General features: G+C 33.7%; 1 protein-coding gene across 1 annotated transcript; it reads right to left on the reverse strand.

Moving 5' to 3' along the window:
* Positions 1-8,889: 8,889 nt before the first annotated feature.
* Positions 8,890-18,698, reverse strand: LOC145572343 (DEAD-box ATP-dependent RNA helicase 57-like). Its single transcript, XM_081631328.1, has 12 exons — positions 18,342-18,698; positions 17,725-17,839; positions 17,509-17,627; positions 17,245-17,336; positions 15,664-15,760; positions 15,421-15,501; positions 15,098-15,330; positions 13,710-13,904; positions 12,406-12,496; positions 10,789-10,911; positions 10,089-10,239; positions 8,890-9,313 (listed from the first exon to the last, which is right to left on the reverse strand). The coding sequence occupies exons 1-12, from the start codon at positions 18,417-18,419 to the stop codon at positions 9,108-9,110; spliced, it is 1,581 nt and encodes a 526-aa protein (XP_081487454.1). The 5' UTR covers positions 18,420-18,698; the 3' UTR covers positions 8,890-9,107.
* Positions 18,699-22,914: the final 4,216 nt, after the last annotated feature.

Below are 22,914 nucleotides of genomic sequence, written 5' to 3' on the forward strand. Positions count from 1 at the left end.
ACATTGGAATTAATGATGAGTACTTTTAGTCCTAATAAAAAAAAAGTTGTTGAAGAAATAGGTTTTGGTGGTTTATTACATCTGAAATTGAAAACTTTGAATCGTCAAATGCTACATTGGCTTGTTGAACACTTTAATGGTGGTAGCTGCATGTTAACTATTGCTGCTGGTAAAGAGTTTGTAGTTACTAAAAACGATATATGCGATGTCTTTGGCTTGCCTATGAGTGAGATTGTTGTTCCTGAACTTCAGAAGAATCCTGAAGAAGGTAGTGTAGATAAACGTATCATTCAGTCATGGAGACTTGATTATGATCTTACTGAGAAGCAACCTCTGCATTTGTCAAAAGTGGAGTCTAGGATGGTTGATTTGGATGATGGTGGGGAAGAATTCAAGAGATGTTTTGAGCTTCATGCTATGTCTAGCTTCTTAGCTCCTACTACTAATAGGACTGTTTCATTGAAGTTACTGAAGGCTGTGGAAGAAGTTGATGAAATCAAAACATTTGATTGGTGTTCATATGTTTTGAAAAAATTAAAGAAGGCTGTTGTGAAGTATAAGAATGATGAAAATGCTCAAAATGTAAGTGGTTGTTTGCTAGCTTTGCAAATTATGTATTTTCATCGATTAAATTTCCAAGGAGAAAAGGAAAGTAGTACCCTTGCTTTGATTCAACATTGGACTGATGCGAAGATTAAGAAGAGGATCAATTTGGAGATCAAAGCTGGTGATTTTGGGCAGGGACCATTGGATACCCATACATATCCTGTTTCACAGCCTAAAATTAGGGATCCTGTTGTTAAGCAAACTTGTGGTCAAGGGGCTTCTACAAGTGGTAGAAGTAGCCGCATTCTTGCATTTGAGCTTCTAGAAAATGTGATGACTGATGATGAAATTAAAGAAATTTCAACTGATGTAAGTAATCTTTTTTTTTTATTTAGTTATTATCTTTTTATGTGCACTAAAGTTACCCTTTATGTGCACTAAAGTTACCCTTTATGTGGGTAACTTTATGCATTTAAAAGGGTAACTTTATGCATATATCATGAATTTTCATTTGTTTTTTATTTTTATTTGTTACATTTGTATAGTTTCTTATTGGTTCATATGTTTGCAGGCTGTTCATGAAACATTTCTTTTGGTTAAAAGAAATATGGATGTATTATTGTTGGTTCAATCACAGGGTTTTCAAGCCTTGAGTGATATGATTTCTTCTCGCAGAACTGAATCATTATCCTCTGATGATGTTGTTGCATTTTCTCAAACTCAACAGCTACTCTCTGATCCTCATTACCTGAAGCTTTTAGATGGTTTAATTGAGGAGTGTAACAAGATGAAGTCTGTTCATGAAATGTTTCGTGATTTTTATGAACCTGAAGGTCATAACAATGTTGTACAAGATTTGAATTTGAATAGGTCTGAGGATGATGTCAATGGTAAAGGAAAAAGTGTTCTGATGAATAGGTCTGAGGATGATGTCAATGGTAATGCTGGGCCTTCTGTAGCAAATGCTTCTAGACGTATCGTCAGAGGCAATAAATCTTTTTGCTCACTCGACTGTGGGCCAGTAGGTGTGGATGTTCCTTTTCTTACTCTGTTTTTGAGGGCTAATGCTCGGATTTTCAAGAATTTGCCTAAGTTACATTTGGAAATTCTTGATTATTGTTTACTGAAGGATGATTCAATGATGAGGAAGTTAAGTGTCATTTTTTATGATAATTATATTTTTATATGTTTTTTTTCCTTTATTTTTTTTTAATGCTTATCTTATTTTTTATTGTTGCAGTGAGAACCTTGTTACTATTGGGATGAATTTTTTAATTCCAAGAGAAGACATGGTATCCCTGGTAGCTCCACTTAGAATTAGATGGTGCATCATTGATTGCTACTGTCTGTATTTGAACGAGAAGGCATGTTTTGATTCTGGTCCTAGAAAATTCTTCTTTGGTGTGAGGCAAAGTGTAAGTAATTTGATTTTTTTTTTATATTTAGTCATTATCTCTTTATATGAACTAAAGTTACCCTTTATGTGCACTAAAGTTACCCTTTATGTGCACTAAAGTTATTATCTCTTTATATAAACAAGTACTCATACTTTTAATAGTTTGCATTCTTGCATGTTTGTGAAAACATTGGCAAAGGTGGAATTTCACAAGCTGTTAATGATTTGCACGATTTATGGGAAGGTTGGGTGAGCTATGAGAATCCTGAATGTGATATTATGGATGCTGAACTGGTATATTTCATGCTAAATTACTATCAAAACTTTAAAAAAGTTCTGTTTTTGTGTTACTCTGTCTAAATCAGTGTTTTAAATTTTTCTGTTTCAGATCTATTTTCCTATTCTTATTAAGAATCACTACATTTTGTTTGTTATTGATCATACAAAAGAGATGGTATATTATCTTGACAATATTATCTGGCGTGATGATGCTCTTGAATATACCAAAGAATTGTCTTCACACTTGGTATGTTTATGTTGATTCATTGTTATGTTTCTGTTTACTTATTGTTTCCATTTAAATTTTTTTCTTTTTTCTTGTTTTTATTTTATTCTAAACTTTTATATCTTATGTCAGTGTGATCAAATGGGTGTTTTTCTCGGAAAAAGAAATCATCCAAAGAGTTCTCAGCTACCTTCTTATGGGTTTCAAATTGTTGAGTTGGAATGGAGAAAAGAAAAGGTTGACAATTTGGACTGTGGGGTGTTTGTCATGTATCACATGCTCCATTTTGTTGGCGAATCGTTCAAATTAAATGAACTGAAAACAGTAATTATTCATCTATTTTGTATGTAGTTTTTCCCTTTTATTAATTACATATTGATAAGTTTTTTTTTTTCTATTGTGAGATTATTGGGAGAAAATTTCTGCGAGGTGAGATATGTACGACACTGGTGCTGTGTGATTTGAATGAATCTAGGAATGATGTGTTATCAGAATTAGAGAAGTTCAATGAGAAGAAGAAAGATCCTGCTTATTGCCAGGGAATTGAAATGAGAAGAAAGGATGCAATTGCTGCAAAGAAGAAGAAAGAAAATGAAGAAAGAAAAATGGCAGCTGAAGCAGAAGCAAAGGCAGAGGCAGAAGAAGAGAATCCCAAAGGAAAAAGGGCAAAAAAGAAGACAGACAAGTACACTCCTTCTAAAGGGTGAAATGACTGTTAGTTATTAGTTGATTAGGTCTAGGAGTATTTTTTGAACAATGAAAAAACTTAATGTTTGTGCATATACATCAAGTTAAATGATGTAATTAAACTTAGTGGATAGTTTTTGGTTCTTTTCGAATACTGATGTATATGCATACATTAAGTAATTTGAAAAGTTCTTGTGTATGTTTTTTTAGGGTCACTTTTGTGCATAAAAAGGGTTACTTTGTAGCATAAAAAGGGTTACTTTATACTTGATAAGGTATACTTTTGTGGGTAGATAGGGTAACTTTTATGTATGAAAAGGGTAACTTTTATTGATAAAAGGGGTAACTTTTATTAACAGAAAGGGTAACTATTACCAAAGAAAAGTGATTTAGTGGATAGAAAGGATAACTTTTATGCATGAAAAGGGTCACTTTTATTCATGAAAAGGGTTACTTTTATACGTTAAAAGGGTAACATAAGTTGATGTTTCCAATAATTAAACATCTGCTAATAAAAGTGTCAATCACATTTTCATTAAACTTGTCATAAAGTAAACAAATAAAAGAAAAATAGTTTAACAATACAAGGTATATTAATTTCGAAAAAAAAATGTTCTAAAAAAGATCTTAAAAGATTCGTAAGTTAGGTGTCTTTGATCCAAATTCTGAATTTGGAGGTGGCAGTGCCGATTTTCTTTTTCTCTTGCTTTTTTCAAGTCCTCCTTTTGCTCTCTTGCTTCTTCCTTTTGTTACAGCCCTTTTAGGATCAAGTATTATTGGTACACTTGTGCTTGTACTCGATGCTGAAGAAACGTCAGTATTGCTTTGAGTGCTGTCTGCCACATCAGGAATGTTAGAAGCAGCTTCTGCACTTTCTTTCTGAGCAGCACTAGCAAGTAAGTCTTCCACCATTTTAAGACTGTTTCTGAAGCTTTCTTCCATAAATGCTCTTGTCTCTTCATTTTCTTGACTTTTTAAGATTAGATTGCAGAATTTCCTCATCATTGTTTGCGTCCATGGAATATATTGTTGTTTAGGATCCTGATTCTTCAACCTATCCCATGCCTCTGTTTTTGCAAACTTAGTCCATCTTTTTGAAACATACTTGTCTGGTATTCTTATTACTGAATGCAAATGTAGAATTCTGATGCAATGATAACATAACCATCCAGATGCTTCAAAATTTTTGCAAGTACACCATACAGTCTGGCTCTCATGTATATAGTTTACTTGATGTGCAGACCATGGCTTGTCTTCTAGTGTTACTTGATAAAGTAGGCATTCTTCATTACTGCCTAACATCTGAACAGTTGTTGCCATAGAGTATCCAAACTCCTCTTCAAAATCTCTAAAGAGTGATAAAGTGAAAACCTATACATCAAAATCATGTTGGTTCATTTAAATTGCCATATATTAGGTGTAATTTATGTAGTTGTCAGTTAACTTTTTACCTGTGCAGCATGCTTTAGCATTCCAGACAGAGGTAATGAAGTGAATGCTATTGACTTGCTACCGGTAAACTCATCATATTTCTCTGTGCTTCTCCAACGATTGGTTGTCTTCTTAAATATGGTATAAAATTCTGTCAAAGTAGTTGCTTTACTTGCTCTGAATCCTATAGCATGATTAGTGCTTTCACTCCTTTGTGACGATAAGATTCCTGCTGAAAAGAAATCTCTACTAAGGGCAGGACACCATTTGTCTTTCAACTCATACACTCTTTTGTACCAAGAGTGTTCTATCAACTCATATTTCTGCAACATTGCTTGCCACTTTTCTTCGAATTCTTGTTCTGTCACACACATCTTAAGCACTGGTTGAATGCAAATTTGAATTCTTTGTCTTTTTTAAGAGCTCCAAATCAGGTTATGGCATTTTGCTCCAAATGCCATATATAAAGTCTATGCCTTGTATTAGGAATCACCTGCATTGAAAATAAAGGGGTCACTTTATGCTGTTAAAAGGGTTACTTTATGCACTAAAAAGGGTAACTTTATGTAGCTAAAAGGGTAACTTTATGTGAAAAAGGAAAACTTTATTGTCACAGCTCAAATCTGTAAGACGTCAATATAAATCTTTTACCTCCAGAATTGCATTTGCCATTGCTTGGTCCTGGTCAGTGAATATTGAAGTTGGTTTTCTATCCTCCATAGCTTTGAAGAAGGTTTGTAGTAACCACACAAATGAATCTGTCGTTTCATCCCCAATAAAAGCACATGCAAACATACAATTATGCTAATGGTTATTTATGCCAACAAATGGAGCACATATAAGATTATATATGTTGGTTCTATATGTTGTATCAAAGACAAGAACATCTCCATATATCCTATAGTCTTCTAGCATCATTGAATCTCTCCAAAAGATATTGCAAATTCTTCCTTCTTTGTCAAACTTCACTCTAAAAAAGAAGTTTGGATCCTCTGATTGTTCTTGACTTAAAATGTTCACTAAAGTTTGAGCATCTCCAGCCTCAATTTGTTCCATTCTTAACCTTGAGCAGAAATTCAGGTGATCTACAACACTATGGCCTACATTCTGTTCTCCTCCAGCCTCTGTAGCCATGTAATAGTAAGTGTCCATTGTAGTTAGACCTGAAGATTTCATTGTTTTGATTGCTTCAGCTTTTTCCTCTGTCATTTTTCTTTCAGAACGATGCAAATTATGCCACTGTGGCTTTGTTAGCTCGTGGTTATGCTGAATAACATGAGACACCACCTCAAATTGTCCTTCTTTATTCACTTTTGCTCTTATGCATGCCTTGCAATTCGATCTTGTAATGGCTACTTGTCTTGGCTTTCTTGCTTTTACATTTACATACTCTTCATCAACCATTTCAACTAACTTTGTTTTCTTCTGACCTGAATGTCTCTTTCCCTCAGCAGAACACACATAGTTTTTCTCAGTTACTATTTTTGTGTGTTGTTTGAATCTAGTTGTATGTTTTCTTATTGAAAACCCCAGTATAGCAGCATGTTTTTCATACAATTCCAAAATTTCTTCAAAAGTTTCTCTTACCACACCAACAAATGATCCTCTAAGACCTAAACCAGAAGCATCAATTGGATTTGTATCTGTTATTTTATACAAACAAATCAGATAATAACCACAGGCAGCATAAAAAAAGGGTAACATTCGTGTGAAAATAGGGTAACTTTTATGCATGAAAAAGGTAACATTTAGGCATTCAAAGGGTTACTTTTTGCATACAATCTGAGTGTAACATTTGTGCATAAATAGGGTTACTTTTAAGCATGAAAAGGGTAACATTTAGGCATTCAAAGGGTTACTTTTTGCATGCAATCTCAAAAGTTCTGCATTCAATCTGAGGGTAACATTTAGGCATAAGTACGGTCACGTTTATGCATATAAGGGTAACAATTATGTATTCAAAGGGTTACTTTTTGCATACAATCTCAAAAATTTATAGAAATTACCTTCAGTTGCATTTGATTTGGTTGTTTGTTCTGAATTTGAATCAATTGATTTATCAGGAACCACTTGATTTTCTGCATTGTGAATTGCGTCTTCTGCATTCTCAATTGCTTCGTCTGCATTATCAATTGCTTTATCTGCATTGTCTGGATGGTTGAATATTGGTACGAATTCATCTCTAAAACAATAAGTTTCTTCTTCTATAATCGATCGATTTAAATCGATTTCAAATTCAGTCTCAATTTGCCTCTGTTTTTGTAGCAATTCGTGAATGAGATTGCTGCAATTTGTTGTATCGAAAGTCGAATTCTCCATTGATGATCGAATTCTGCAATTTGTAAGTTTTCTCACTTTCTTTGTCCTAATTGATGATCGAATTCTTCTATTTGTGCGTTTTCTCACCTTTTTTTCTCCTCGATTGATGATCGATTTCTGCAATTTTTGCGTTTTCTAACCTTTTTTCTCCTCGATTGATGATCGTTTTCTGCAAATTTTTGCGATTTCTCACTTTCTCTCTCCTCAATGGATGATCGAGAGCTGCGTTTTCTCACTTTCTCTCTCCTCCATTGTTGTTCTGCGTTTTTTTTATTTTTAGGTATGAAATTCCGCGATTTTTAAAAAACAAAACAGTAAATATGTTGCACGTGGGAAAAACCCGATGTACAGTAAAAATACTGTACACCGGGTACATGCAAATGGAATTGAATTTAAAAAGGGTTAAATAGAGTGAAAGGAGAAGAGAAGACATAGGAGAAGGGAATGAGAAAAATGTTATAGGTTGTTTCCAACATGTTCCGTTAATTGTCTTTTCTTTATTTAGCTTATAAGTTACTATAAAATGTCTTGAGATAGATGTAGAATTGAATTCAATCATTTTAATTCACGTCAAAGTTTATTAGCATTAAGAAGTTTATTTTCTTATATTTATTATTTCCTTCATAGTGGTTATTTGTCTATCCCAAAATATTATTTATCTTTGTGAGGTATCGGTTTCATATTATCTAGTAGAAGCCACATTTTCACTACGAGAGCTCTAACAGAAACAATTAAACTCCCTCCTTTCCAATTATTAACCCCATTGCAAATATTTGGGTTAAACTATACTTTGACCATTAATTCTCGTTAATCAATTAAAGATAATATAGTTATGTTGAATCTTATTAAATTCGTCTCATTATGAACATTAATATCTAGTTTTGAACAGAGTAATTTTTACCCTATATATATATATATATATATATATATATATATATATATATATATATATATATATATATATAGTCAAATGACAAGTTCCTTAAAATGAGAAGGATTTTATGTGCATATATTGTATACTGATTGTGCATAATGTTTGAGCTAAATGTGCAAAAAAAATTAACTCAAATATATTGTGCATAAATATTAAATATAAAGTGCGTTATTTCATGTTTTCCAGTATATCAAAGAAACACCATGTCGCTTTTAATCCAACGTCTATAAAAGAATTACCAGTCTAGCAATAAATGTTCATATTTTTCCATCCATGTGTGCATATTTTCATAGTTGGATATGCATAATGTTTACATATAATATGCATAATATTCAAAAAATTTGTATATATATTGATTGCCGAAAAAAGCATAATAAACTATGAGAACTAATTTTGAACAGTACCTAATATATTGCAAAAATGTTAAAAAAGCAAAATTAATAATTTCATCAAAATGTCTACGGCTTTCACTCTCAAATCGACTTGCATATATCAATATAACTCGCTAAATTTGTGAAATAGAATGCTGTAACCATCAATTTTTCAACATTAAGCTAGAATTTATTGTTAAAAAACTAGAGATGCCATAATTTTGAGAGAGGAAAAACTTTTGGAAGGAGGAGAGAGAAAAGAAAAGGAGAATGGCAACTAAAAGTGCAGGTGGAGTCGTGGAGTAAAAATTTTAGGACGAAATTGATGGTGGAGCTTGATTAAATAATGGAAGAGTGTGAATTGGGAGCTATGGAGATCAACCTCAAAGTTCTATAATCTGGCGATATTTAGTGGAGGTAGTTTGGTGAGGGAGATGATCGAAGTACAGGTAATATGCATTTTTGCTTTAATATCAGCCGCTAGATTTGTTTCTTATGAATGGCTAGGATTTCTTCTCATCCTTCTTAATTTTAGGTCCTTCTCATTGGATCCCAACCCTATATATATATATTTTAAGTCATGCTTTGAAGATCGTGAAAAGTCATATGAAGATCATGAAAAGTCATATGAGGCAAGTAATTAGGGACATAGAGTCGCAAATTAAAACATGTTGGAGCATAGAGCAACTAAAAACCATAGTCACACAATCTAATTTGAACTACGCAAATCTTATAAAGTTACAAATGTAGCGAAACAAACCTAGTAATATTTCCGAAAATTTCCAAAAATAAATAGGAAACACAAAACATGTAAGCATTCTAGACAAAATTGGAGTAGGAGTGGACTTCGGAGAAGACAGTAACAAAAAATAAAAATTACATGATGACTTCCTACATCTTTTGCTAAATTACCATCCACTATTTCCCATCAGCAGGACCAGAAAAAATAGAATTTCTAACCGGGTGATGCTTCTTCCATTTGGCTTTGGGTTTAGACATGATCCAAGATGGTACCTCACTCCCAGACTCTAACATAATATTCGCTAAATTGCGCAAATATGGTACATCTACTTCTGTGTAAAAGGTAATGGCTTCTCCTTCTCTCCCAGCTCTACCAGCTCGACCTGCAGAAACAGCACAGAACATTAACTAAAACTCTCAGTTAAACAGAAATGCTTTCCACATAGTTTTTCAATTGGTTTAATCAGACAAAAATTTATCAGTGATCAATGCCCATGGCATCTAAGATAGTATTCATTCCTGAGAATCAACAACAAACTTAAGTGTTCAAATGACTAATTGCGCTATCTCTCCCAGGACCAGATCTACCAGTAGAAACATTACAGAACGTTAACTTAATAATCCGAGTTAAACGGACAATTGCTTCACAAAAGTTTGTTTTTCAGCTATGCATTAATATAATCACAGACGAAAATTTATCAGTGACCAATGCCCTAGGCATCTAAAATAATATTCATTCCTGAGAATCAACAAAAAACTTAAATGTTCAAATGACTAATTGCTACACTGATTCTTGAAACCAAAATCAAGCAGAAGGTATCAGTAGTAAATCTAGTGATGACTAAGATCAAAAGGTGTTCCACCATATAGATCCTCAAATTGCTCAACATCTAAAGCAAGTAGAAGCCGATTAACCGGTGGTTTCAACCAGAAATAAGACAGCACAATCACTGAGAGTTGATCAAACAATCAAAATTTAAATCCTACATATTTTTCCACCAAATTTCAGAATATCTTTTTCTTGGAGAATCAACATCAGGGCATTGCACAGTTCTCCAGAATATAAAACCACAAAATGTTGACTCAGCATACTGAGCAGAATCAAACAACAATCACAAATAACACACTCATATCTTAGTGAGAGAGATTTAAACATACCAATTCTATGGATGTAAGCAGCAGCTGACTCTGGAAAATCATAATTAATCACACAGTTGAGACCTTTGAAATCCATACCACGAGCGACGACGTCAGTGGCAATCAAAACCCAAGTTTTACCAGCCCTGAAATTATCAACAGCATTCTCCCGCTGCACATAATTAAACAAATAACACAAGATCAATGGAAAAGTGTTTAAAGACCAAACCATGCAACAAAAAAAATGTTTCAACCAGAAAAAGGAGAAGCAGACAGATCAGTAATTACTGCAAGACAGAATATAATACATAATGGACTTTAATAACATATGTCAATGGACCGTTTAAAACCAACATCCACCGTTAAATGATTCAACCTTCTTTCTATTAATTGATAATTCCCCATGATATCTCAACCTTATTCAAGAATTCATCTAATTGCAGTTGTATGCAATAAGCAATTCTCTTCAGTATTTAGCCATTGTTTCCATATACTTGCAACAAAAACAGACACCAAGGAAAAGATTTTACTTCCCATGTGTGTTCTCATCCCAATCCTAAATCACAAGACTAGTTTCAGATGTTCCAAAATAAATAAATAAAATGTCTTCCAAGCTCAGGGTGACATTAATGCTGAAGAAAGTAGGGTTTGAAGTACACAATGCTCATACCAAATAAAGAAAGCAAGCAAGCAGCTTACTCCATAAGGAATAGTACATTACCTGTGCTTCTTGCAAATCACTATGGATAGCATCCACTTTGATATCAGTACACGCCAGCTCTCTACAAAGCTCTTTAGCACGTTCCATGCTATGCACAAAGATTAAGACTGGTGGATTCAGACTCTGTTTATGGGGAAATAGAGAGATACTATTAGAATAAGAAAATATCAGTACCATTGCTCCATTAGACTGGTGTAGACCTAGTTATTGGGCGGGTCGGGTCGGGTCAGGGTCGGTGCGGGTCGGTTGCGGGTCAGGGTCAAAGAGGGTCACATTTTATAGGGTCAATATAGGGTCGGGCCAATGCGGGTCGCGGGTCGATAATGGGCGGGCCTACAAAATATCAATTAAAATAAATATTGGACAAAGCCATTATTAAATACATATGAATACAAATTAATCTATATAATTATTTTTACATTATGTATTTTCTTTGTCAACTAAATTGGAAAACATGTTGGCCCTATATTGACCCTACCCAATAAGGGCCCTGTCCATTAATAGCTCTGTCCATTAAAAGCCCTATAAGCTTGGCCCTGACCCTGTTATCATTGGGCTACCCTGTCCAATAACCACCTCTAGACTGGTGTAAAGAATGTAAACTAGATATAGAATCTGAAGCAAGCAATATTGAGTGTACAGTCACATAAGAAAACCTTGAAATTTATCCAAAGCACTTTGTAACATGACATACTTGCTTACTATGACAATAGAAATATCATAATATATAACCCTTATACTAGAATGGATTTTAACTTTTTATTTACAGACAATGCAATAATGTTGACAACATGCCAAAATTACAGCAAGAATAATCCTTTTATAGTGCATTGATAAAATCTCTTTGTCAATCACAATATATTTCTATTACATTAACTTAGAACTTAATTCACCTCTAGTTAATCAGAATTACTTTTTCAGTTACTATTTAGTTGACACAGTTTGACCAGCATAGAGTTTTAGGCATTTTTATTGACTTTGGTATTTTATTTTGTAAAGGTTTGCAGTGAGGTAATTTTTAGTTGTAGTTAATGGGGTGTGGGGACCATTACTTTTGTTGATGGGAATCGGGCGTCAAATTTTTAATTGTTTTCATAGAAGTTGGGAAAAAAAGTGGGACCCATAACAAGAGACTGAAAATACAAAAAATTAGAAGGACCATTCCTTTAGAGGAAAGAAGTACAAGTGTGTCAAGCTGTCAACAAAATAGGAATGGCCCTAAGAGAAATGTGTGTCAGCTAAATAAAGGATGGAGAGAGATTATCTATGCTTCTAGTATAAGATGAAAAATAACAAATTCAAATTTGCAACAAGTGCTCGTAGATTCTACTTCTTAATAAAGCAGGTAGACATCCTTTTTTTTTGTATATTTAAACTGGAAATAAGAATAACATGTCCATTATATTAAAGTTAAATTTTTATAATTTTTACTAATAGAAATGAAAAGAAAAAAAAAATAAAACATTATATAACAAAGCAATATGTTGAGAAGCATGAAAGTCAAAATGTTGCATGTTATTATAAACAGAGGAAGTACCAACTAAGGAAAGAATATCAGCGAACAATAAGGGGTTTCTAACAGCAGCAATCACACTACGTCACTTGTTAGAAGCCTACCTCGGCAAAAATCTGACGCAAAGCAAGAAATTTCCCTTCTTCACTTCCAGCAAAAACTAACTTTTGCTTTACTGATGGAGAAGCTGTGTTCCTAATCAAAGGCAAATTAGACAGCGTACAATATCAGATAAGAGGAAGGGAAAGATTCACAGAAAAGCAGAACAAAACAAAAACAGAATTCAAGGCCAAAGTCACTCGAAGAACATATATAATATGCAAAGCAGATACACATAACACTCACCAGAAAAGACTAAATATAATAATATTTCAGAGAATTTGAATATGTTGGTTTCTATTGTTTCCAAAGAGCTGTAAGAAAAGATAAAAGTCCTTTGTCAGAGGCAGGAGGAGAGCCTCTACATTGACTTCAATTTACTGGGGAAGGAAGGAATCATTCTTTTATAGATCTCTAATGAGATCACTTTTGCTTTTAACATACAGTGGTCTAACCCTTACAAGACACAAAATTATACTTCACAACCCAATACAAAAGAGCTCAGTTGGCAGATGAAAATGATTCAGTTTACAGATTGGCAACCTTAGTAAGATAGGTAAAATGAAGATTAGTAATGGTAAAATAAAATTTGCAGCTGTGACCTCTATGTTTCTAGTAATGGCTAGAAAAAGTAAACAAGACTTAGATGCAGACAAATTAACAAGGAAGCATTCAGATGTTATAATCAGAAGAGAAAATAATGAGAGCAGAGTGTGCAAGACATGAGGTAGGTTCACTTCTCAAAGGCTCACAAGGGCAAGCTCATTGATACTTTACCAATCAAGTTGACCCCTAAAGTGAAGGACCCTCTCACAATAGTTTTAATCCAGGAACTTAGGCAAAGTGCGCCCCACCCCTCTTTTTCCTTTCTTATGAGCATATAATCAGGTAACTCTTCTGTTGCGGTCTTCTATAAAGATTTTCAGCCAGCTATTTATTACTTCACTCCCATTTTAATTTTTATTTTAGTGCTTCTGCAAGAAACTTGTACTACTATTCTAATTCATGTACTTCTCCATAATAACTATAATATTTTCGAAAATGTCACCAATCAAGGTCTTTAAGAAATATTTTTCTACTAGCCTTATCTCATTAAAGATATGAATTAAACTAAGACTCTTCAAAGTTCCAACCTTTCCAAAGACGTGATCTATACTTGATTTTATTGCTGTCACCTTACTTCTTTACAAAGCACATAAGATTACATAGTAACATTCACTTCAAGTTTTCACTTTCAGGTCTATCAAGAATACTTCTCCAATGGAAACAGAAATATGTGTAACATAAACACTAAAAAACTCATAATTACTTCCTGCCAACAATTATCCGCACAGCATCATGCATCAATGTCCGTGCAAGGTCTTCAACGGTGTCAGGTAAAGTCGCACTAAACAGCATTCTAATCACTGAGGGATTTGAGCAGGCTTTAACAACAAAATCAATCTGCTTCATAAAACCAAGCTCAAACAGCTGATCAGATTCATCAAGAACAAGGAACTCAACCCTGCAGAAAGAAAATTGGGTGGTCATTTTTTTGGGAGGGTGTATTATTTTAAACATAATTTAAGAAGAATGAATATTCTGAAAATGATCTAGGTCAATCAACAAACATATGGGATCAATTGATCCCAGATTGTCTGCAAAATTCTTTAGTCTAGATAACCATTTGTGGATGTTAGCAGAATCTAAAAATAAGCCTAGAATTGACAATTCTTGTATTTTTATTTCATCGAAATCCATGTTCAACATTTCAAATAGATATATCAACAGTACAAACTATCAGGTGAATTAAGAGCTAAAGTAAAACAAACTGCGAAATAGTGCTTTAGGAAAACCAGATGCAGGCATGCACCCCCAGCAACTTTTCTACCAATATGGTTCTTTTTGTAAACTAGATAAGCCTTTAATTGTTTAAATTTGGTAGCATTGGTAATACATTTCATTATGTAATGATCTAGTGGTTTGATTTGACTATATTTGCTTTTGTATTTTTCTTTTAGTCAATTTTTTATTTTGTTGATCGGACAGATATAATAATTTTGGACTGTTCCTTTGGGTTGAGGTTTTATTTTAATTTTTTTTTTTATCCGCTTTAGAATTATGTCATGCTTTTTAATACTAAAAATAAAATAGATGTAGCACCAAACTCATAATACTGATGATTATGTGTCTCCAATCTGGCATGGATATCATACTACTATATGGCTCCATTCCAAAAAGCCCAATCAAAAACCTAATCAATGTAGGTGGTCTTGGTGATTTTTTTTTTTCTCACAACGTCGAGGGAAATTTTATTTTTTTTTAAAAAATGTATCCAAAGGGGACCCTCCCTAGGATTTGTACTAAACTTTAGATCTACTTAGCCGTTTTGTATTGATCATTTGTTGCAATTGACTTAGGTGCACCTAGGTGCAAAGGTCCTTTGAGCTTTAAAATTTATTTTCTGATTCTTAAAAAACTAAAAAAAACTTATTGCAATTAACAGAGGAAATTTTCTCTGATTTGATTCATAAATTCTGGTATTTTGGTCCTTTTGACATTTTCAACTCATTTTCCCTTGTCGGCCCCTTGCACTTAGTGCAAGGAGTCTTAGGTGAGGTTGGAACAGTACCTCTTGCAAGGCGTGAGTTTCACAATCAAATACATACCTCAACCCCAGATCATCTAAAATCAGCCTTGAATGAAATGTACACATACCAGCTTAAATCAAGCTTCCTTTTGCGAATTGCAAATTCTAAGCGAAGTGGCGTTGATATAAGTATATCACAAGGCACTTTTGAGAAATCAGCACTTCTGGAAAGCTCTTTAGTCATTAATTTTGTATAAAAGTTCTTTCCTTGAGCAAGTTTCTTGCTTTCTCTAGCCGTCTGAGCTGCTAGTTCACGAGTCGGGCAAAGAACGACAGCACGAACATGATCTTTTAACCCATGCTGCTTATTCAAATAGAAGACATTCACATTATTTTCTATCACAAATCACCATACTATCCACATATGTGAGATGAAACACAGGAGGCATACCTTTAGTTTCATTAATATAGGACAAATGAATGCCAAAGTTTTTCCAGAGCCAGTGGGCGCACAAGCAAAACATTCACGTCCCTGCAGAAATATTAAGTTCACAGCATGCAACTCGTAAATTTTTGTTTTCCTTTCTACAAAAAAGTGGATTACACTGAAAATCGACAAAAGTAACAAGAATCAAAAGAATAGAAGACACAGAAACCAAGATGACAGCATGGATAGATTGAAAAGAAGGCATACGGATAGAAGGACTGGAATAGCCTGCCTTTGAATTGGAGTGGGCTCCTTGTATCCGAGTTCCGCTAAATTTCGTAGCAAATAGGGTTTGCATCCGTATCTATTCAAGAAACGAAGATAGGTTATAATCTCAAACTAGACCCCAAATTTAGAATATCACTTCCTCTACTGCTTTGTTTTGTTTTTATCTTTACATTTCTTATATATTTTTATCTGTGAGGCAAAGGTTAAGGGGCTACAAAGGTTAAGAAAGAAAACTGAAAAGAGAGGTGGCCTGTTCATTAAAAAGTTTAACCCAAAACCAATCCAAGTGAGGGACAAATTCCCATTACCACCCTTGAGTAGAAAAATATAAAATAAGCCACCCCTAAGTTCAATTTTCCTACTCAAAAAGTCAAAACCACCCAATAATGGGTTTCACCCAAAATTGTTAGTTTGAATGTCATTTAAAGTCAACCTGTTAAACGGTGGCTTTGGGTAGATGGAATAGTTGTCACTAATTTACTTTTTGAAAAAATATATATATACGGGTTAGGGGTGATTTGGGTAATAGAGACCTCATGAGGAAACTCATTTTACCTCACGAGGTGAGATATCCTTGTGAGGAAAACATTTTCCCCGCAGATAGAAGTTGGTGAAGTACTTTTTTTCCTCACAAGGAAAAGTTCTTCATGGGTAGGAGTGCTCTAAATGTAACAACATGACAGTCATGCCTGGTAAAGAGAAAGCATTACAAGAATTCTGCTTTAATTGCAGCACAAAACTTACAATAATGTACGAAAATGAACAAGTCAATCATACTTCCTCCGTTCCTTATTAATCGACTTGTTTTTACTTGAGCACTAATAGGCGACTTTGACTTCCTTTGAGATTTATAGAAAAATAGTCATGCAGAGTTGTATGATACTATGATACGTCTCAATGCATATAGTCTGAATATTAACTAATTATATAATCTACCTACTGATAATTAAAGATATTAATTACTGAAATCATGCATTGGCAAACATGCCAGGATAAGTGTCAACTAATATGAAACGGAGAAAATATAGCATCCACAATTGCAATTTTATTGGGTTTTTGCATCCTAGATTTTTTCTTGCTACAGCCATAATGTGATGTAAATTTTGAAGCAAATTAGATACATTAGCATGAGGATCTCACACAAAGAAACTCCTTCAGCTACTATGATTCAACTTTTAGACCTTCAGAATAAAAATTCTTAAATGGCTACATGAAAACTGCAGCACATGGCTGCATAAAGAAAATAGGAAAAACCACATGATGCTTATAATCATCACCATAGATGAACATACTCCAAAAACGGTGGCAAGAATAGAGAAAATGGCCTCAGTGTACAGATTTTTGTGGTTCAGTCCCACGATAAATAAGATTCAAATCTAAGAGACATGAATATCAAATTTTACTGGCAGACAAAATTCATAATTCCAAAATTATTTCTATATAATTCAAACAACGCATTGAAATTCATGAACAAAATAATTAAAATCAGAGCTGGAACAGGAAACTAGATTTTCATAAACAAGTAACACGTGGTTCATAAGTTGCAAATCAAATACTCACCTAGTACTAAGCTCCTGAAAGCTTTGGAGAGGAGATGGAACATTACTCCCAGAAATATGAATTTTATGATCTTTCCGCAGAAGTGCATCGCGCTGTAAGTTACAGAAACATTGATACCAGGGTTCAGCATGAATATTTAACATAGTTATGTCAGCAGTAGCACTAGGCAAAACTCTAGAGATGGCAACATTATATTAGAGTTAAGAACTAATCAAATAGCATGCTTGTATGAATCAGGAAAGCAACATTAAAACAAAATAAGACCTGAAGCTGCCGGAAAAATTCCTTCTTTTCAGAAGGCGTCTCCTCTTCCTCATCATTTAGTTCAGTTTCAGTAACTGCACTGGCACTCTTATTAAAGACACTAAATCCCTCCACTGATCCTGAACCAAACAATTAAAAAAATGCAACAAAAGTAATTAGCAAATTTGGGTTTCAATCAAAGACTCAAATCACCAAGCTGACATACAAAAATGTTACCTCCAGTGCCCTTTCTTTTTCTCTTCCTAATGGACTTTTTTCCAACTTCTGCTTCATTTTTAGCGTCGTCAACAAAATCCAGATCCACTTCCAAAGCTTTGTTTTCTTTATACCCCTAGGTATAGAGAAAAAAATTAATCAAAATAAGAAAGGAACAAAACACAAAGATATGGAATGGCAAATTTTAAGCAATCACCATTGCATCGGATTTTCCGAATTATTGCAGTTTTCCCATTTCTCAATCCATCAATAGATCAAGTGAGTATTTCATTACATTTGATTTTGTATCATGTGTAAACAAAATACTACAAATCGTAGAATATTAAAAGCATGTTACAATCTACTCCCTACTGCTTAATTTCTGTCAAAACTACACAGACAAATTTGAGCAGCAGTTCATCCTATCAATTTCACAGATTGAAGAAAAACCCAATTAAATGAGCAATGAAAAACTACACAGAGCATAAATTAATAAGGAAAATTGGTATTCCATATAAAGTTATTCCCTTGAACTGTTGTTCATCCATCAATTTCATACAATATGATTGAACATTAAAAAGTATAATGAGCAAATATTACTACAAAAATTAAGAAAAAAAAAAAGTATAATGGAATACCTTGAACTTCTGGAAATCTTTGGCAAACTTTTTTTTGTCAAATTTAAGGCCTGCAAATAGGAAGGAGGTATCTTCCATTGTAATCTAAGCTCAAATTTATATTCTTCTCCAATTTGATCAACCCTTTTCGATTAACCCAAACAAAATAATCAAAATTTTGTCAAAAATTCGAACAACTAATAGCTTAAAATTAGTGCATTAACACAAACCCATTACAATTAAAACACTTAAAACCGCAAAATTAAATTTGTTATCTCCTCTGGAAGACCAAAGATGGACAAAAGGAGGAAAACAAAACCACTGGTCGAGTGGTCGGAGAAAATATTACTAGGGTTTAAGCATTTAGTGTTTGGTTCAATTTTTTTTTTTTTTTTTTTTTGGATGGTTTAATACTTTAATTATTAATTATGCCTATTAAGGTACTCCCTTTTTTTGTCTTAAAAAATTAAATAAACCAAAAAAAAAAAGGAAAATACTATATATAACGCTACATATAAGCATTAAATTTATTACACTTGAAAATCGTAAAAAAAGTTAAAAAATCATAAAAATATAAACACTAATTACACTGATTTACGCGTGTTTTTGTTATGAATTCCTAATTTTATACAATTTTCAAGAGTGTATTTAATGCTTACATATAGCATTACCTAAAAAAAAAAAAAAAAAAAAAAAAAGAAGGTACTCAATTTTTTTAAAAAAAAAAATTGAAACGTTTTTACTTTTATGTAAAGTTTATATAATCACAAAGTTATATGTGGCCGAGGTTATTTAATCATGGATTACTTAGTCATGGGTTACTCATCGGTCACGGGTTACCTGTTTAGTATTTTACATAAATAATATAAATTGTCTAATTTATTTCGACTAATATTAGCAATTTATACATAAAAATATAAATTGTCTTGTGGGTACTGCAATAATCGTCTCATTGAAAAAGTTATTATATTCAATTATTACAATGTTTAGTTAACAAATTAAAGATATTATTGGTCAAAATTTTATATGCATGCGTGTCCAAGAGAAACATTCTCTATTAAAAAAATATAGAAGGTGTATGATATATGGGTTTAAAATGGATAGAATTCATACCTTTTGTTTGGTTATTCAACTCATACCTCTAACCCACAAAATATAAGGCTTAAAAACCCAAGGGGGACGAGGTGGGTATGGCTCATAACATGTCTTTAGTTATCAAATAAAAGAAAAAGAAAAAATTACTGGGAATAATCCCACCTTTTGAGCGTCCGCGATAAATAATCTCACGTTTGAGATTTTTTTAAATAATCCCACCTTTATACTCAGTCCGCTCAAAATGATCCCGTATGACCAGTAACCGGTTGAAGAGGTAATTTTTTTTTATTAAGTTTAATGTACACGTGTCACAATTTGATTTGTCTAAAATTAAAAAAAAATTAACAAAAAAAAAGTAAAATGAAAAAAAAAAAAAAAAAAAAAAAACTAACACCATGTTTCAGCCACCACCATCCCCACACACCACCCAAACCCTGACCCGGAACCACCACCCAATCCAGCCCCGAAACCACCACCCAATTCAATCCCGAAACCACCATCACCAAGAAACCATCGCGTCGACGACCTAGATCCCATCCCACCCAACCCAACCCCAAAGGTGGGATTTCGAAAAATCGAAACCACCAAACCAAACCCAGGAGAAGAAGGCCGGAATCGGGACGAGGATGGGGCGAGGTGCCAAAATCGGGAAGGGGAAAGGGAGGGAGGCGTGGTAGTGGTTTTGGCGGTCGGAATCGTGACAGTGAATGGCTTATTTGCTACCTGGGTTTCGTGGGGAGGGAGGCGGGTTGGTGGTTTGGGCGACTGGAATCGGGGTTTAATCGTTCCTGGGTTTCGTGGGAGAGGGAGACGGAGTGGTGGTTTAAGGGAGAGGAGTCACGCGGCGGAGCCGGTGCTTGGGTTGGGGGCCTGGGTGGCCAGAGCCACGGGCAGGGGAGTCAGGAGCGGTAGGGTAGGGTGGTTAGGGCTGGTGGGTGGTTTTTCAATTTTTAATTTTTTCTTAAAAAAAAATGTAACTTGTTTTTTAAAATTTATTTCATTTTTTTTTACCAATCACATGTCGCCACGTGTCATGTAACTTGTTATAACATGTTACATGACCGGTTAGGACCATTTTAAGCGTATTGAGTATAAAGGTCGGATTATTTAAAATTATCCCAAAGGTGGGATTATTTTTCGCGGATGCCACAAAGGTAGGATTATTCCCAGCAATTTTTCCAAAGAAAAATGTTCATTCTTGAACCAAACTAAACACATGGTATGAATTTTCCTTAAAAAAAAAAAACAAAAACAAAAACAAAAAAACATGGTATGAATTAAGAGGTAATTTGGTACATCTAAGGGGAAAAGGAATGACTAAAACAAAAGGAAATGAGAAGAATAGAATGTAACTCCCTTTGATTTAATACGTTGTTTGTTTTAAATAACAAAAGGGAATGAGTGCCACCATACATCCACCACACAACCATTTTTCTCTCCTTTTCTGGATACCATGAAGACCCCCACCACCACCCTTGGCTAACAAACTACCCCACCGCCTCCCCTCCCCTCTACCCCTGTAATACCTTAGAAATTCCTTTCTTTTAAAATACATGTTTTGCTCTGTTTAAAACCTTAAAATAGGAAAATCTAAGACATTACCGCCACTGTGAAAAAGGGTAAGACAACTATCAAAGACACACAGCGGAAGACTATCTTTAAAAACATTCAAAACGACTCAACTTAAAAAGTCAACTAACGAAAGTAAAGTCAAACCAAAGTAAAACAAAGTCAACCTACAACTTGGAACCATTGTAGGCCCTTAACAAAACCGAACCAATTCAAAACCTTTGCGTTAGTCTTACAAACACAATATAATAAAATAATTAAATCAATAAGCATATCATAAACTTATGGAAACTAGCATGATTCGCGCTTCACTCATGCCCATCATGAATATGCTTCATCACCTGAAAAGTTTCTCTCTACTTGTTTCCACTACTCTCCATTAAAAATGGGTCATCATAGGGCCAAGGTAAAGACAAGGCCAACAAACACAAAAACACACAATCAGCAAAGCTGAGTACATGCGTAACTAAACACACTAACATGCTTTTACCTATCAACACACAACTTACCTCGTTGCACCTGTTTACAAGCACACAACATACCACAAGACTTCTCAACTAAGTAACTAAATGATTCATTTAGCATTGATTACGCATCGAACGGGTTTCCCCCCTAACTTGCCCCAATAAAGGGGTAGTAACACGGGAGCTAACCGTGTTAATATAAAATAACCACTCATAAGTGGCGGAATTCCTACGCATAATAATAAAAGGAAAATACAGCGTCTTATACTCCCATTAGAAGATATGGTTAAATATAAAACCCATAACTCCCCCCATATGTTCACACTCAAGGTATATACGTTTCAAGAGTTTTGGTGCGTAATCTCTTTCACTTTACGTTGTTTACATATTATTAAACTTGGTGATGACTCTCAGTCCATAACATAATCAAACATTATAATTATCCAAACAGTTAAACATTCCAATTTAATTCTTGAATAATTAGTGACCACATAATATTTAATGTTGAACCCTTTTTAAATCTACCTCGGTGTAAAAGACACCTTAAACGCGTAATGCGCCAAATTCTTATCCCTCAGTGTTAGAAACACCTTAAGTGCTCTAAGGCACCAACATATATTTTATTCCTCGTGTACATAGACACTTACATAGTTCTTCCTCATGCTTATAGCATCAATAAAAATTATATGAACCGTAATAAAATTCCTTTTAATATTCCAAACCAAATTAAACATTTAGTTTAATTAAACATGCTCTCTATCATGTCAATAATAAAAGTGTGGTTCATATACAACATGCCAAAATAATTATTTCTGTTCAATAATCCATCACAAATAATTCATGCTTTATATTTCAATTACCAACATCAACCAAATAATAAATTCCAATCAAAATCTATCATGATACTATTTGGAATCAATTATTCAAAGCCTAGCATATTCCTACATCACCAAATAAATACCAAGTACGCGAACGGACCTTGAATACGATCTTAAAATCGCCACGACTAATAGAAATCACTCACTTTAAAGTCTCCTACAATCCAAAATCATAACATGGCATTAAAATCTACTCCACACAAATTTCCAGCAATATATACTCTTATTAAACTACTCATAACTTAATTAAAACAAGCTGAAAATTAATTTAAAACCTCTTACTTTAATCCCAATTAATGGGTAGTCAAAATTCCTTCAAGAAACTTAATTTTTAGCTTGCTAACAAAAATTCCAGCAATATTAATTCATGAAAACTTGCTGTAATTATACTTTAAAACCTCAAGTTAAAGGATTAAACCACCCTAAATCATATTCTTTCAATAGTCAATTATTTATAAATCTAGGTTTCAAAATTGGGGCTTTTTTAATTAAATTTAAAATCTGAAAATTAATTTGCATCATACTTAAAATCAATCTTCATAAAACCATCACAAAACTCATAATTTATAATTAGATCTAGGATTAAAC

Source organism: Chenopodium album, chromosome 12, assembly GCF_948465745.1.
Source record: "Chenopodium album chromosome 12, dcCheAlbu1.1, whole genome shotgun sequence".
Taxonomy (NCBI): domain Eukaryota; kingdom Viridiplantae; phylum Streptophyta; class Magnoliopsida; order Caryophyllales; family Amaranthaceae; genus Chenopodium; species Chenopodium album.